At 36.7% G+C, this 15,238-nt stretch overlaps 2 protein-coding genes across 2 annotated transcripts; both read left to right on the plus strand.

The window, feature by feature from the left end:
* Positions 1-2,465: 2,465 nt before the first annotated feature.
* On the plus strand, positions 2,466-9,325 carry LOC113780976 (alcohol dehydrogenase-like 4). Its single transcript, XM_027326776.1, has 9 exons — positions 2,466-2,763; positions 2,963-3,012; positions 3,118-3,446; positions 3,775-3,857; positions 5,168-5,243; positions 6,628-6,689; positions 6,969-7,064; positions 8,690-8,851; positions 8,993-9,325. The coding sequence occupies exons 1-9, from the start codon at positions 2,539-2,541 to the stop codon at positions 9,101-9,103; spliced, it is 1,194 nt and encodes a 397-aa protein (XP_027182577.1). The 5' UTR covers positions 2,466-2,538; the 3' UTR covers positions 9,104-9,325.
* A 3,160-nt stretch (positions 9,326-12,485) lies between these two features.
* LOC113780921 (alcohol dehydrogenase-like 3) lies at positions 12,486-14,961 on the plus strand. Its single transcript, XM_027326705.1, has 9 exons — positions 12,486-12,572; positions 12,734-12,783; positions 13,072-13,403; positions 13,579-13,661; positions 13,769-13,844; positions 14,066-14,127; positions 14,359-14,454; positions 14,554-14,715; positions 14,818-14,961. Exons 1-9 carry the CDS (start codon positions 12,504-12,506, stop codon positions 14,959-14,961), a joined length of 1,074 nt encoding a protein of 357 aa, XP_027182506.1. The 5' UTR covers positions 12,486-12,503.
* Positions 14,962-15,238: the final 277 nt, after the last annotated feature.

Here is a 15,238-nt window from a genome sequence, read left to right on the forward strand (position 1 = left end):
TCACAGAATTTTTGTTTCTCAAAAAGATCAAGAATGCAAAATTCCTTATTCGTGATGCTCCAATCAATGTGGCCCAACTTTACGACAATTTGAAGGTCTTTCCATCAATTATTGATGTGATAATACACATATTATTGTTGAGAAGTCCACCTTGAATTAATTCTACAAACATAAAGGGTCTCCATCATTATAATTGTATGGTGTATTGATTTGTTGGCGTTGCCTTTTTTTTTTCTTTGGGTTAATGGATAATATTAAAGAGAAAAGCAATATAGTGTGGCGTTGCGAAACTGACAACAAGTGTTAGTAGTAGAGATGCAAACGAGCCTCATCCAATTATGCTTGTAATTTTTATTTTTTTTTGGGGCTGACATGACATCCAACTAGAGTTGAAAGTGCAACAACTAGGGTAAAACAAACAACGGAAGCAGCTGGGTTTCTTCACACGTGACTCTGCTTTATCAGCATACCATGGATGATAGTTTGGTGGAACGTGGCAAGGTATGATCCGGGCTAAATTTGCCTTGCTTGAATTGTAATTTCGCCTCAAAAAAGTTTTTATGATTTTCGTAAATATATTTCTCAATCATCTTTATATTTTATATAAATTAAATAAATTATTCATTATAATATATACATTTATTTCATAAAAAATCTAAAATATCATATTCTAATAACTCATATACATCAAATCGTAACAATATATTTTTCTATAAAAATTCTAAAAAATAGCAATTCACGTGAGTGGAGCAGAGCGATATCTCTAGAACAGAGTTCAAAATAGTAATCTCATGGTTTCGTGTCAATTTATGCAAGTTGTTTTTGTAACATATTACTTATTTTATTTTGGTTTTGTTCAACCATTTTATTTAGTAATAAAAAAATAATAAATACAAAAGAATAGTGACTTGGGTCGTGCATATACATCCAATCTATGATAGGGCAGAAGGTTTCATAGAAACAATTTTATATTTCAATTTAAGGCTCTTCCCCCCTTGTTTTGAGAAAAGGGGGAATGGGGAGAAATAACTTACAGGAAGATGCCGGCACACTAACTTGGAAGAGATGATGGAGATAGAGGGTTCATTTCGGCCATTGTACTGGAAAATAGAATCCTAAAATGGCACCTCATATCTTTGCAAAGCGTGACAATGTTCATATTACAAATTTTGCTAGCTCAATCGCTCGTTTTCTAGAAGCTTGTGATTTGACCTTTGATGCGGGCAGCCATTCAATTAAAAACAATTTTGTGGCGTATATAAGTACGTGCATCAAGTGTAATGGAAATTGTCGACGACTTGACATTTTGGTCTTGGTCTCAAAGTCCAGTCCCCAGCCACTGGCCATTTGGTCCAGTGGTCATCACCCTCTTTGGTGATGCTGAACCCCTGACCTCCTACAAACTTGTCATTTTACGTGGCTGGTTTTCTGCCCCCACGGGATAGCTCGAACGGTCCGCTCCCCCTCCTTAGAGTATGGCGATCTTTCTGGCTTGTCCAGGGTTCGAGTCCCGCTGTTAACGTGCTCGGTGTGGAGTGGGGCCTCCTCTCCCGGACCGCAGGAAATTAATCGAGCCCCGTAAAGATTGACCCGGACACCCCTGCGTTGACCAAAAAAAAAAAAAAAAGTCCAGTCCCCTTTAATGTAGCGGGTAGACCACGAAATCAGACCTGACCTCCTTTAATCAATCTACTGCTGGACTTCTGGAATTGTGAATCACCTGGATGCTTCTTCATTTCAAACTAGGTGGCTACTCTATACTTCATGTAAAAAAAAAATATATGTATATATATAGACACACACACACGTTGCTGGCTCCAAGTGTACAGACGCAAATTGAAAGTTGGAATTGAATTATATCATGGAAATGATATTCACGTGTTAATACTAATTTTGATAAATTCGTCTTTTATATATGTAATCTTGTCCTCAAAAGAGGAACAAAGACACAAGAATAGAAGTTGTTGTAGAAGGCTAGAAAATTTCTTCAGACAGTACTAGCGTTAAGAAAGGTGAAGGGGGAAGCCCTTTGTTACTTTCAATTAATCTTTTTCGTTCTGACTCATGACTAACCCATCGGCAGCTAGGAACCCTTGGCTTGGAATGGAATCGCGAAGGAAGCTGTTAGATGTCCAGCCAATCGTATGTTCTGGAAATGGAATATGCACACGTTGCTTCCTGTCAGTAATGATATTGATTAGACCACAATTGATATTGATTGTTGAGTAGAAATTTAAGAATATGGGGGGAAAAAAAAACAACAGACAGAGAGAGAGAAAAAAAAAAAGAAGAAGAAAAGACTTGAAATGAAAGTATGTGGAAATGTGAATGGTGCCATCCAGGTTTGACCAGTTGACTGGCTCATAGTATTACTAATACCTGGCACATATCGCAACGGTCGGTCGGTTCAGTTGAAGTTACCCCCGACAGAAGCTATATATGTGTATGTATAGTATACACACACACACAGAGGCAGACAGACAGACAGACAGACAGCCAGAAGAAACTTTGTCAAGTAGAGAGGGTAATTAAGAGAAGATGGAGAACGGAAACGAATGTGAGGGTGCGGGTAACAAGATGCACTCACAGGCCACGACGACGGCTGGGAAGGTGATCAGATGCAAAGCTGCGGTTGCATATGGCCCAGGGCAGCCCATGGTGGTGGAAGACATCCTGGTTGATCCCCCCAAGGCAATGGAGGTCCGGGTCAAGATTCTCTACACTTCTATTTGCCACTCCGATCTTAGTGCTTGGCGAGGCGAGGTAAAGAATTACTCCTTAATGGTAATATATTTGATTCCTTCTTCACCGGCCGGGCTATGTATATATATATATATATATAGACACACACACGCATATTTGTGGTACTAGCAGTTGATGTTTTGACGCAATCGTCATGCTTTGATTAATTGCTTTATCATTTATCATGCATGAGTTGATTTTTTTTTTTCCCCTACATTAGAACGAAGCCCAGCGGGTGTACCCACGTATTTTTGGACACGAAGCATCTGGGTAAGAACCAAGTTGTATATATTGATCACATCCTTCATTGTCTTAATTATCTTTTGATTCAATTCGCTTTTTTCCCCCTAATTTATATATCTTTTGGAAAAAAAGATTGATAGAAAGCGTGGGAGAAGGGGTTACTGAGTTGAAATCGGGGGACCATGTGGTGCCCATATTCAACGGGGAATGCGGCAAGTGCGCCTATTGCAAATCTGAGAAGACCAACCTTTGCCAGAGATTCCGGGTGGATCCATTCAAGAGTGGGATGACCGGCGACGGAACCACTCGGTTTTCTACCCAAGACGGCAAACCAGTGTACCATTTCCTCAACACTTCCACTTTCACCGAATACACTGTTCTGGATTCTGCCTGCGTCGTCGCCGTTGACTCTCAAGCTCCCCTTAAGAAAATGTCCTTGCTCAGCTGTGGCGTTTCCACGGGTTCCGTTTTTTATATATCTCTCTCTTTTTTTTGTTTTTTTGTTCCTTTTTCTTTTATTCCTTTCTTTCACTTTCACCCGAAAAAAAAAAAAACAGAGGAATGCTTTATGAATGCAGCCATGGGCTAGCTAGCCCCATCCGCCAACCTCAGCTGACTGATGGGACCGGCAGCTGCCGTCACTTGGCTGCTACTAACAACAACGCATCATATCATGCATCCCTATCCGGCCGGCATCTTCCAAATTGCAACCTTTACGTTTCTTTGACCACTCCAAATAAACAACTAAGTACATGATCTAAAGTGTTACAACGGCATTTTCATTTGAAGGTCTTGGAGCCGTGTGGAATACTGCTAACGTCCAAGCTGAATCTACTGTTGCAGTCTTTGGCCTTGGAGCGGTGGGACTCGCTGTAAGTTTCAACCCCCCATTCCCTTCCCAAACACCACCATCCCCCACCCAGCCCTCCCCCCTCCCACGGGGCGGGGGGCGGCCTTTAAACTCCTACAAACAACTTAAGAATGGGTGGGATTTTTCGAGCCTAAGACCTTTGCCATGTCCAGACACATTTCAAACATTAATTAAATATGGTCTACTCTACGTTGATCAACTCAGACTTTTTGCACAACTTAAATGAGTATTTATTATGCCTAATTTTGGTTGAAAAAACATATTTTTAAGCAATTCATTTCAGTTAGCTTTTCTTTCTTTTTTGAAATCAAAATTTTACAAAACGTAGTTGGAAAAACACGTTTTTTTTATATTGTTTTTGTGCTCAAGTTCAATTGTAACAAAATGAATTATTTACAGATTAATGCAAAAGAATTTTTTTTAAGTTTTTGAGCAATGCAGAACTAGGATAAATGCCGTGATTGCGAAGATATTTTTGAAAGGGTCACCTGTAGCAAACAAATGAATGTTTTTAAGGGCATATTAGAGAGTGAACCGAAAAATCTTTCACTTTACGGTTTGATCGGTTCAATCGGTTCAATGTCGATTCAAAGGTTTAATAATTTTTTATTTATTTTAGTATTAAAATTTTTGAATAAAAATTTAATAAAAAGCGGTTGAACCTCCCAATTTTTATCCTTTTTTATCGGTTCAGTTAATTTTTGATCAAATTTAACCAGTTCAATTGATTCCTTTGAGTTATTTATTGAATTGGATTTGAAGCATGATCGGTTCCCAGTTCAATTGATCAAAGTGTTCGATCCAATCTATTTTCAAAACATTGCTTTCAACTTTGGTCTATTGTTGATATTTCACTAGTCAAATCTTTTAGCTGTTGTGGGGGAACACCATCAGAACATGAAAATCGATTGGTACCACACCCGATCACAAGGAAATTCCTAGGTCGATCCTCAAAAAAGTTCATTTTGCACAATTTTTCGACATAGTTCAAGGAATTATACATTATAGCTCGGTGCATCAATTGGAGAATTGATATTTTTGCCTATAATACATATTCATGGATTCCGCAGGCAATTCCATTTAGCACATTTATTTTTCATCTAGAAAATTAATTAATGTGTTTGGATGGGAGATTATTTAAAATATTAATTAAAATAATTATTATAGTATTTCCTGTGACATGATGCATGTGGGATAACAAAAAAAATGATTGAAAATATAAAAATGCATATTAAAAATTATGCTTGTGATGTAAACAAATAATTTTTAATCAAATAGTAGCTATTCAAACACACTAAATGTTTGCTGCAGGTCGTAGAAGGCGCACGAGCTCGTGGAGCGTCTAAAATTATAGGAGTTGATATTAACCCCGACAAACGCACTAAAGGTAAATACTAGTTGTTAATATTTGCCCCCCATACACTTGGCTACTACCATTACCATCCAAGCCGCAGCTTTGCGTTTTAGTCTGAGCCCTGCAAAATAAGTGAATCTTATAACCGAATAAATAATAGGACAAAAGGTTTATTTGTTTTAATAATGACATAAGTAATTAAGATTATAAGAATGACATATTAAAGGAAGAATTATACTATTATAAATGAAGACTACATATATAATATTTAATCAATTGTTATACTAGCAAGTTTTGCCAAAATTAGGAACACTTACAAAAAGGAATAAGCAAACTAAAGACAGAAAATCCAAAATTGTGCAGCCCGTTCCGCTTGGAATTTTGTGATTTTATGAGTCTGTTTGGGGTTGCAGTAGCTTTTATTAAGTGTTTAAGCGTTTTTAAATATATTATTGGGTATATAGTTTAATAAGTATTTATTGTATTGAATAATGTGTAGACTGAATTTTTTTAAAATGTATTTATTTCATGATATGGGACAAAATGATCAAGTTTAATGTTTTATTTTTTAAAACATAAAAACTATCGTGAAATCTCCAAATTTGAACTTTTTCTAAAAGTGCTTTTAATACTAGAAGTTTAACTCCTAATATTGTGGGATAATGTTTACCAAATGTTTCAAAAGCATTACTAGTACTTGAAATTGTTTATTTTTATTAAAAGCACCGTAATCTAATCGAACCTATACATGCAAGTTGAAGCCGTCAACATCGCAAACGGAAGCCCAAACTGTTGGAGTCGTACTTTTACTCGCTCCTTTCGCTTTTCAGTTTCCGTGATTCATTTTTCCAGCTCGGATTGCTTGGTTGAGCCGGTTGAACTATTGACCGGCCAGCTTTAAACCAGTTGAACAATTTACATTAAAGCAGCTGAATTGTCCAATTCAATCACTGAATTGTTGAACCGGAACGATTTTGTGAGAATCGATTGGTTCAATATTTAACATGAATTAAGCCAACAATTTTGAATTTGATCAACTGATAAATAATACTATTTAAAAACGTTTAACTTATAAAAGCTATTTTTGAGTTTCAAACAAATAATATTCGTTAGAAGAATAGAATGAGAATTGAAGTGATTATATCTAACAATAATATGACTTAAGTTTCTATATTTATTTGTTTGTTTTTTAGATGTTTAATATTTATTAATAATATCTATGATGAATTTATGACATCATGGGTTAATGACAGTTAGCTCAAGTCAGCTCAACAATTAAACCAATTACCTTAACCCTTGACCCATGCATTTTTCTGGGTCAATGAATGGTCTGATTTTCAGAACCTTGCTTTAGAACATCTCTTCAAATTATTGTACGACTAATCTCTTTTTTTTCCCCTCTTTGTACGCGAATAAGGTCAAGCGATTGGAATTACCGACTTCATAAACCCCAATGATCTTGATAAACCTGTCCACCAGGTCAGTTCCTATGCAGATGCATTCATTGATGCATTTTAGTTTCTTTTATCCCATTTTCTTTTCTGGCTCGGAATGGCACGTTTTACAATTATCTCTTTATTTTTTTTATCTAATATAGATTACATTAGAAAATGTGTTACAATAATTATTTTTAGATAATATATTCTGCCATAAAAACACATTCATTTCATTATAGAGATCCTCACTAGTCACTATCACGAGCCCAAAGGGCGAATGATAAATAAAGCAATAAAAAGAGTGAATCTTTGGGGTGTGCAGGAAATAAGGGAGATGACGGGAGGAGGCGTACATTATAGCTTTGAGAGTGCAGGCAACTTGGAAGTTCTCCGGGAGGCCTTTCTCTCCACCCACGACGTAAGAATCCGCTCTCGATCTTACCTTCAAATTTCAATGCCCTGCTTCTACTACTGTTAGCGTCTTAATTTCCATTCCCTCGTCAAAGGTTGTTGACTTTTGTGCATTAGCAAGGGACAGGGGGTATTTCGTATTGGCAGCCAAATGGGCACACCATGATTGGTTTACTCGCTAAATGGAAAGTGGAAACAAAGAAATTTTATCTAAAGCAATTATGAAGAGAAAAAGATAAAAGGAACCATGTAGCAGTTGAACCGTTAACCGGTATTTTCTAACTTACTTCACATATTTGTTGTCTTCACTCCTTTTTCTTTGTCCTTAATTTTATTTTCTTAGCACATTTCTATTTCCTTCTACAAAATTCATAATCCAAACAAAGGATTTACTTTATTTGTTTTCCTTTTCCATTTCCCTTGTACTTTCCTTTGTTAACCAAACAGGAGAGAAGATTAGGGTTTTCCTAGGAATCTACTTTCCTTTCCTTAGTTGTTTCCTAGAACCAAACAGGGCCTAAATGACTTGTACACGCCACCCTCTCAAATTTTGAAGATTTCCACATTTACTAGATGATGAGTCACTTTCTTGATATTAAAATTTTTCATATTTTTATCTATCGTTTAGATATGATCTGTCTATTTTTTTAAGGTGAACTAGTGTATAGATTTCAACTCACACTTACTGTTTACGTTGTGTCAGAAAACTGATTTATGTACACAGTTGGAGACTACTGTTTTTAGTCATCAATTGTGTGAACTGATAGGAAGTTAATATTGCTATCAAGAGCTAAGAGGTAAGATACGAATAATGTCATCCAGTCCATAATAACCGATAGAGATGTGAATTGAATTTGAATGTGGCAAGGAGGACTTGCGCGTCTGCAAAAGGAACTCTATACTGGTATAATAAATGTCTTCTCTAGTTCATTTTTCTGTTATCGAACATGAAGTTATTAAAGACGAAGAATGAAAAGATCAGACTTTTTAAAATCATTTTTGATGGCGAAGAATGGAAAGATGATTTTTTTTTTTCCAAACGATAACATTGCATTAAGCATAAACGGGTACAAAGTCAGAGCAACTGCTCCTGTAAATCAGCCTGAGCTAACTCAAGCAGCCACGCTGGGAAGCTAAGCTTCCATTCAGCTACATCAACCAGTGTTATAGCAAACTTTGCTAAATAGTGACTTGCATAGTTGTTGCTCCTTCTAGTATAGGAACAACAACATTTATCAAAATCTTTCATCAGCCTCCAAATATCCAACTGAATTATGGCTATGCTGACTTCCTCCTCCCTTGCATTGATTTTGTCCACTACTAGCTTACAATCCTATTCCAACTCCACTTTTCTCCATCCAAGAATGGAAAGATGATTGCCTGTGTGGAAATTCGTAATGTTGTGCATGGATATGGAATAATGGGAAATCTTTTATTGCGGAGCGGACCAGAAATATGATGACCAACGTTTACTTTTGCTAACACTACCTAAAATTCTTATACTTGTCACATCGGAGCAGAATTCTAGTGTTGGCTTCCAAGTAATCCGGCGATGAGAAAGAAAACAAGTGACAAGCTTAAGTGAACCGACATACATACTAATCGCAAATTTGTTAAATAAAATGTTTGCAGGGATGGGGTTTGACCGTTGTTTTGGGGATCCATCCGAGTCCAAGGTTGCTTCCTCTGCATCCCATGGAGTTGTTTGATGGCCGAAGAATCGTGGGATCAGTTTTCGGTGATTTCAAAGGAAAGACCCAATTGCCAGCTTTCGCCAAACAATGCATGTCTGGGGTGAGTTCGTTGTAATTAGTAATTACCCCCCAAAATCCAATTTGACAAACGCGGCAAAAAATCTTCCCACCTTGTTGTTATAAAAATTTGTTTGTTTTTTCTTTTCCTTTTGGTCGTCCTCATCGAAGACCGTGTATGCAGGAGGTGAAGTTGGATGAGTTTATTACGCACGAGCTGCCCTTCAACAATATCAATGAAGCATTCCAGCTGCTTATTGATGGCAAGTCTTTAAGATGCCTTCTTCACTTATGAATCCTGCATGCGTGTTGTTGTTGTTCAGTCACTTTGCTGTGGATCCACTTTCCACAGCACTCTTTATTGGTGGAAAACATGAGGAAACAACTTATCTTCAGAATTTTACTTGTGCAAGAAATTTTGATGTGACGTTCTACTCTATCTCTGGATCTTGCATCCACAACATGTACTTTTAGCATAATAACAGAGAGATTTGGTTAAAATCCAGATTTTTTTTTTTTTGGTATTTCCGCATTGACCGCAAATTCATTCCGCATACCTTGTAACAAATCTTCTCCCCATTTTTGCGCATATCTGCTAGTTACCAAATTCAGAGCTCGATCATGCAAATCATCTACTTCTTCTTTTAATGCTATTATCGTTCCCTTGTCACATTCATGTGTAGCAAATCTTCGTGTAATCTGTAGGGTTAATTACACTTTAGTGCCTTGAGCCTGTCGCAGTCAAATTGCTTCACACTTCACTCCCTTGAAGATTCCATCAATATATACACAAACATGAAAAGATAATACAGGTTTTTTTTTTTTTTTTTGGGGGCATGTATGCCCTTAATAGATTCAACACACAGTTGATATCTTATTTCATTTCTAATGATTTTACAAACCCTTCGAGTTTTTCTGAATATATGAATAGTATGAAAAATGTCATGTTTCCTTGTACAATGGATCTGTTATTTCCTGTTTTATGTGAGTGTACAAAAAAGTTGGAATGTGTAACTCATCTTTGCTTTCTTTCATCGTTCCAATAGGGAAACAAGTTAAACGCAAAAAGCAAACAATATCGGCACCTATACACAGAAAAAAAAAAAACTCTAATTCTTATTTTCATGAATCATGTTACTTATAAGTTAGTGAGGAACAACTAACTTTAAAAAATAAAATAATTATTCTAAAATATCAAATATGTAACTACAAAATGCAAAAGTTTAAATTTTCAACAAGAAGCCAAATGCTTATTGTATTATCAAGAAGTAGTTCAATTAAATCGACGTATTCTTATACGTTTCATGGGTCTATCTAGTGAGTGCCGACTTGAATATTTATTAAAATATAATTTAAGTGTTAATATATTTAAAATGTAAAGTGAAATAAAAAAACATATAAATGCAAAGTAAGGTAATAAATTATTAAATTCCATCTGATTTAGGTGTTTTAACAAGTACTAATTAGGCAGCCATTAGAAAAAGCCCATACTTTATATATGGCCAAAAATTGAGCTAGTGATCATTCATATTTGTTCAAATCATGAATCTTGTAATTCTTTCTTGGCCTGATCAGATTAACGTTGCTCTAAACATGGAGCGGACTTGTTGTTAGGATTTCTTTTTGTTGTGCAATTATGTTTTATTTGATGACCAATCTTAATAGGTGCTCCATCAGATTACTGATTAGCGGACATAATCTACTATTTAACTCAAATTTATTGCTCGCCACTTTTCGATTTAGTTTTATTTTCATTTAAAATATTCTATTGGACAAACTCTTTATTCGAGCCACATCACGTGCTTTAAGGGTTTTTTTACTCTTTAGTACGCATAAATCACACTCTACTTATCATGTGAATACACACATTAATAATTATTATTATCATTTTTTATATTTACATAATTTTCTAAGTAATTTTACTCGTTTTTAAAAAAAAATATTACACTTGAATTGCATGTTAATGAGAGCGTCCAATGGGCACACAGATCCGTCTTCTAAATAGGAAAACTGTATTTGAGAGAGTAAAAGACAAGTATATATGTCATTAAGCGGGATTTTAGCACACCTTAATGTACCTTAGAAAATAATTGGCAAATAATCAATAATTAATCGGAATAGTAGGAAACCTTAGCTGGCTATGGTAAATAACACGCAACTTTACACGTATTCTTGTGTAAATCTTATTAAGAAAACGATGACGAGAATCAAATCCTTTATTGTTCGCTATATGTAGGTGGGCTGTGTTCTTTTTCTTAGATAACAACTACCGTGAATCATCTGCAAGAGAGAGAGGAAGGTTGAAGTGGGAACAAGCGAGAAGGAAGAGTTTCCAAAAAGCTGTATCCAGAAGTGTTCAAGTTCTCATCATCCATCGATGGAGGAAGGTTCAATTCTATCGTGCTTTCCACTAACCCTATGGATAAGAAATTGTTATCTGCTTTAAGCTCACTTGGATTTATTTAGTGTAACAATTTTCTACTATAAAATTTAGTGTTACTGCTATACTTGTATCTAAAACACATACATTATACATACCACGAAAGTAAATGAATGTAGATTAACAGATTTCTTATCCAGAAAAGAGAGAGAAGGGGAAAGCGGGGAAAAACAACAGGCCTCCATCGATTAAGCTACCCGGAAAAGGTTCTCCATTTCTCAGTATTGGTTAGTTTAGTTTAAATTCCCTTAGTCTGCGAAGAATCAATTGAGCCCTTAGGACCAAGGTTCTTGATCTGATTTGAACTTTCAATCGCAGTATTATGTCGATTAAACCCCTCTAACAAACAATTTGATTTCTATTCATTCCTGTCGTGCTCTTCTTTAGCCCAAGCAAGCGGCCCCCGATTAGAACATTAATTAGTAATGTTGACTTGGATACTCCTCTGCAGAATTACATGCCAAACACTACCTTCTCTAATTGTAGTGGCACTAAACGTGTCAAAACGGATGACTCGGGTGGATTTGAACGGATCATAATTGGGTAATAGGTATAATTAAGTCAATCCATTTATACCCATTTAAATAAATGGGTATAAATGGAGACACATAGGATATGAATATATCCAATTATCCATTTATGACTCGCTTAAAATTCTACTTTTTTTATAAAAAAAAATTTTTGCATGTTGTTTAACAAGAAATAATGACATTTTTTTTTCACTTAGATTTGTAAGAAATTCAAATTTATCTGCCCAACCCCCACTAAAAATCAAGTTTAAATATATGATTATTTATAAATTTGCATAAATGGGTGGGTCGAATCAACTCGCTATCCATCAATTAAATGGATTTAATTGGATACCCATTTAGAACGATTCAAAGTTAATGGGCAGTTTATTAGTGGACGGATTTGAACATATCAACATAATTGGATTGTGATTAACACCTCTAAATGGCGCTAATCCTCATCTCCTTTTAGGTGACACGCATTCCGCAGCAAATACCATAACTTGCAAAGGTAAGTTTTATTGCGTGTTTAATGACTTTTGTTCCCTTTGTATTTTTCCCCCATCAGAATCGCCTCCTCAATCCGTGGGGATATTTATGTACCTCGAGATATTTATGAACTAAGCTGGAAGCGAGCAATACGGGTAGTAATATTGATGTGGTTTTTTTGTTTTGAAGCTGCGGTGGTCTACGGTCCGGGGCAACCTTTGGTGATACAAGATGTTTTAGTGGATCCCCCAAAGAAAATGGAGGTCCGTATCCAGATCCTCTACACTTCAATTTGCCACACCGATCTTGGCGCTTGGCTAGGCACGGTATGAGACAAACCATCCTATAACGACAACTTCGCTTCAGTGAATTGATTCACAGATAGATTTGTGATTGCTTAAATGGTAAATTGAATTGACTCTTGTGCATTGGCTGCCATCTGATCTGACGCGTGCGTTTCCATCGTCAATCCTGGGAATAAAAAAAGAATGAAGCTCAAAGGGCGTATCCTCGAATTCTGGGACATGAAGCTTCAGGGTAAGGTCAAAATTTCCCCTGTTAAATTACTTTGCTCTTTTTGTCCTTCTTCCTGCTACTACTGTAAATATTGCTGGTCGTCCTCCAAGCCAAGGTAATAATTAATAATACACACAGCTACACGATTTTTCTCGTTGTTCGTACGCGTTCAAATACTAACTCTCTCTCAAACTGTTAATTATAGCAGTGATCAGTATTGGATTTGATTAGCAATTAATTATTTGTTGATTTTGGTTTTTGGGTTGGGGTGCAACGAAATGAATTAATGCTGCCTGCTGCCATTCCAAGAGTGGTAGAGAGCGTGGGAGAAGGAGTGACGGAGCTGAAGGCCGGAGATCACGTGGTTCCCATATTCAACGGGGAGTGCGGGAGCTGCGATTACTGCAAATCCGACAAAACAAATCTGTGCGAAAAATATCGGGTAAATCCATTGAAAAGCGTAATGGTGAACGATGGCAAGTGCAGGTTTAGGAGTAAAGAAGAGGGGAAACCCATTTTCCATTTCCTCAACACATCCACTTTCAGCGAGTACACCGTCCTTGATTCTGCCTGCGTCGTCAAGATTGACCCCATGGCTCCCCTTCACCAAATGGCCTTGCTCAGCTGTTGCATAGCTACCGGTGCGCGCGTAACCATATAGTATCATGCATCTTTAATTTGCAAAACTCGGCTAATTCAAGCATGCATATTTTTGTCTTATGCATAAATTTTATGCATGCATTCATGAATGATGGATACGTTGCATCATCATTTCCATTTCCTGCTTATAATACTGCATGTCAACTGCGATTCAAGGTGTGGGAGCTGTATGTAATACTGCCAAAGTGCAACCTGGCTCAACTGTGGCGGTTTTTGGTTTGGGTGCAGTTGGATTGGCGGTAATTAATAATTAAGTATCGATATTTTCAGCTGTGTCCTCACAACGGATGATGATTATTTATTAATTACGTACATGAAGATGAAGTGGGAAATGTACTACTTGCAGGTTGTGGAAGGAGCGCGATCACGAGGAGCATCCAAAATCATAGGGGTCGATGTTAACCCCGACAAACTAACGAAAGGTATCACAATTAATTACACTAAACCAAAAAAAAAATTTTAAATTGCAAACTTATATATGTCGCACTAAAAATAGGAAGTATATCGATCTATTGAAAAGGAAAAAAAAAAATACTACTACTATTACATGGTTCAAAAAGTTTTTATTGTTTTTTGGAAATGCTAGCTAACAAGTACTTGTGTTGTACTCTTGGTCCCATGCATTCCCGCATGTTTAATGAAGGTCAAACGATGGGAGTTACCCATTTCGTAAATCCCAAGGAACTGGAAAAGCCCGTGCATGAGGTAATGCATGTATACACTACTATACATAGGGGGGAAAAAAAAGAGCACCCGGCCACTTTCTTTCATTTTTTAATTCATAATATACGATCGACATGCTTAATTTTATGAATTAACGAAATATATAAAACACTAAAGATATATATAATAAAAAACATATACTAGCTAGCTAGTAGCGTTTAACAGACTTGGACATATATACACCACGAAAACAAGTGTTTTGAATGATTGAAGGTAATTAGAGAAATGACGGGAGGAGGGGTGGAGTACAGTTTTGAATGTGCGGGTAACTTGGATGTTGTCAGGGAGGCTTTTCTATCTACCCACGACGTAAGCCGTCCTAATGCTTGCTTATTTCTATTTCTACTTTCCATTTCATTCAGGCCTTGATCAGCTTAATTTACAAAGAAACTACCTTAAGGATTGCAGGGTTGGGGTTTGACAGTTGTTCTGGGGGTGCACGCGACGCCCGCAATGCTGCCTCTCCATCCCATGGAGCTGTTTGATGGGCGAAGGATCGTAGGCTCAGTTTTTGGTGATTTCAAAGGCAAGTCTCAATTGCCCCGTCTTGCTCAAGACTGCATGCGCGGGGTGAGTGAGCACTGATGCCATTACATTCGATTATCGATTACTACTAGCCGTAGATTGAATCACATATCATTTGGACTCTCATTGACAAAATCAACCAATCAGGTGGCGAAGTTGGATGAGTTCATTACTCATCAACTACCTTTCGAAAAGATCAATGAAGCTTTCCAGCTGCTGGTTCGAGGAAAATCCTTGCGATGCCTTCTTCATCTGTCATCACCTCACCTCAACTCAACTAAACCTCCTTGATCATCTTCAGTGGATTACAGTACACACATATTGCTGTACTATGTTAATTACATCTTTTTCGGAGTTTGCAACATACAGGATTCATATTTATGTTTCATTTAAGCAAAAAAATCAGCTTAGTAAAAAAAAATATTTTATTTTTATTCGAGATTTACAGAAAAACAAAATAATGTCGTGTAAGATTGGTCTTCAATTACTCGCAACTCGCAAGCCCACACGTCCGACATCCATAGCAAATCAGCCCAGCCTCTTCAGTCGAAAGATTAAAGCGACAACC

Source organism: Coffea eugenioides, chromosome 8 (assembly GCF_003713205.1).
Source record: "Coffea eugenioides isolate CCC68of chromosome 8, Ceug_1.0, whole genome shotgun sequence".
NCBI classification, from domain to species: Eukaryota; Viridiplantae; Streptophyta; class Magnoliopsida; order Gentianales; family Rubiaceae; genus Coffea; species Coffea eugenioides.

Bases quoted from the DNA above. Each gene is read 5' to 3' on its own strand.
- LOC113780976 (XM_027326776.1), top strand. From the start codon at position 2,539: ATGGAGAACGGAAACGAATGTGAGGGTGCGGGTAACAAGATGCACTCA. The intron at 3,013-3,117 runs GTAAGAACCAAG...TTGGAAAAAAAG, and splicing joins TTTGGACACGAAGCATCTGG to ATTGATAGAAAGCGTGGGAG. The intron at 5,244-6,627 runs GTAAATACTAGT...TACGCGAATAAG, and splicing joins CCCCGACAAACGCACTAAAG to GTCAAGCGATTGGAATTACC.
- LOC113780921 (XM_027326705.1), top strand. From the start codon at position 12,504: ATGGAGGTCCGTATCCAGATCCTCTACACTTCAATTTGCCACACCGAT. The intron at 13,845-14,065 runs GTATCACAATTA...TGTTTAATGAAG, and splicing joins CCCCGACAAACTAACGAAAG to GTCAAACGATGGGAGTTACC. The intron at 14,128-14,358 runs GTAATGCATGTA...GAATGATTGAAG, and splicing joins TGGAAAAGCCCGTGCATGAG to GTAATTAGAGAAATGACGGG.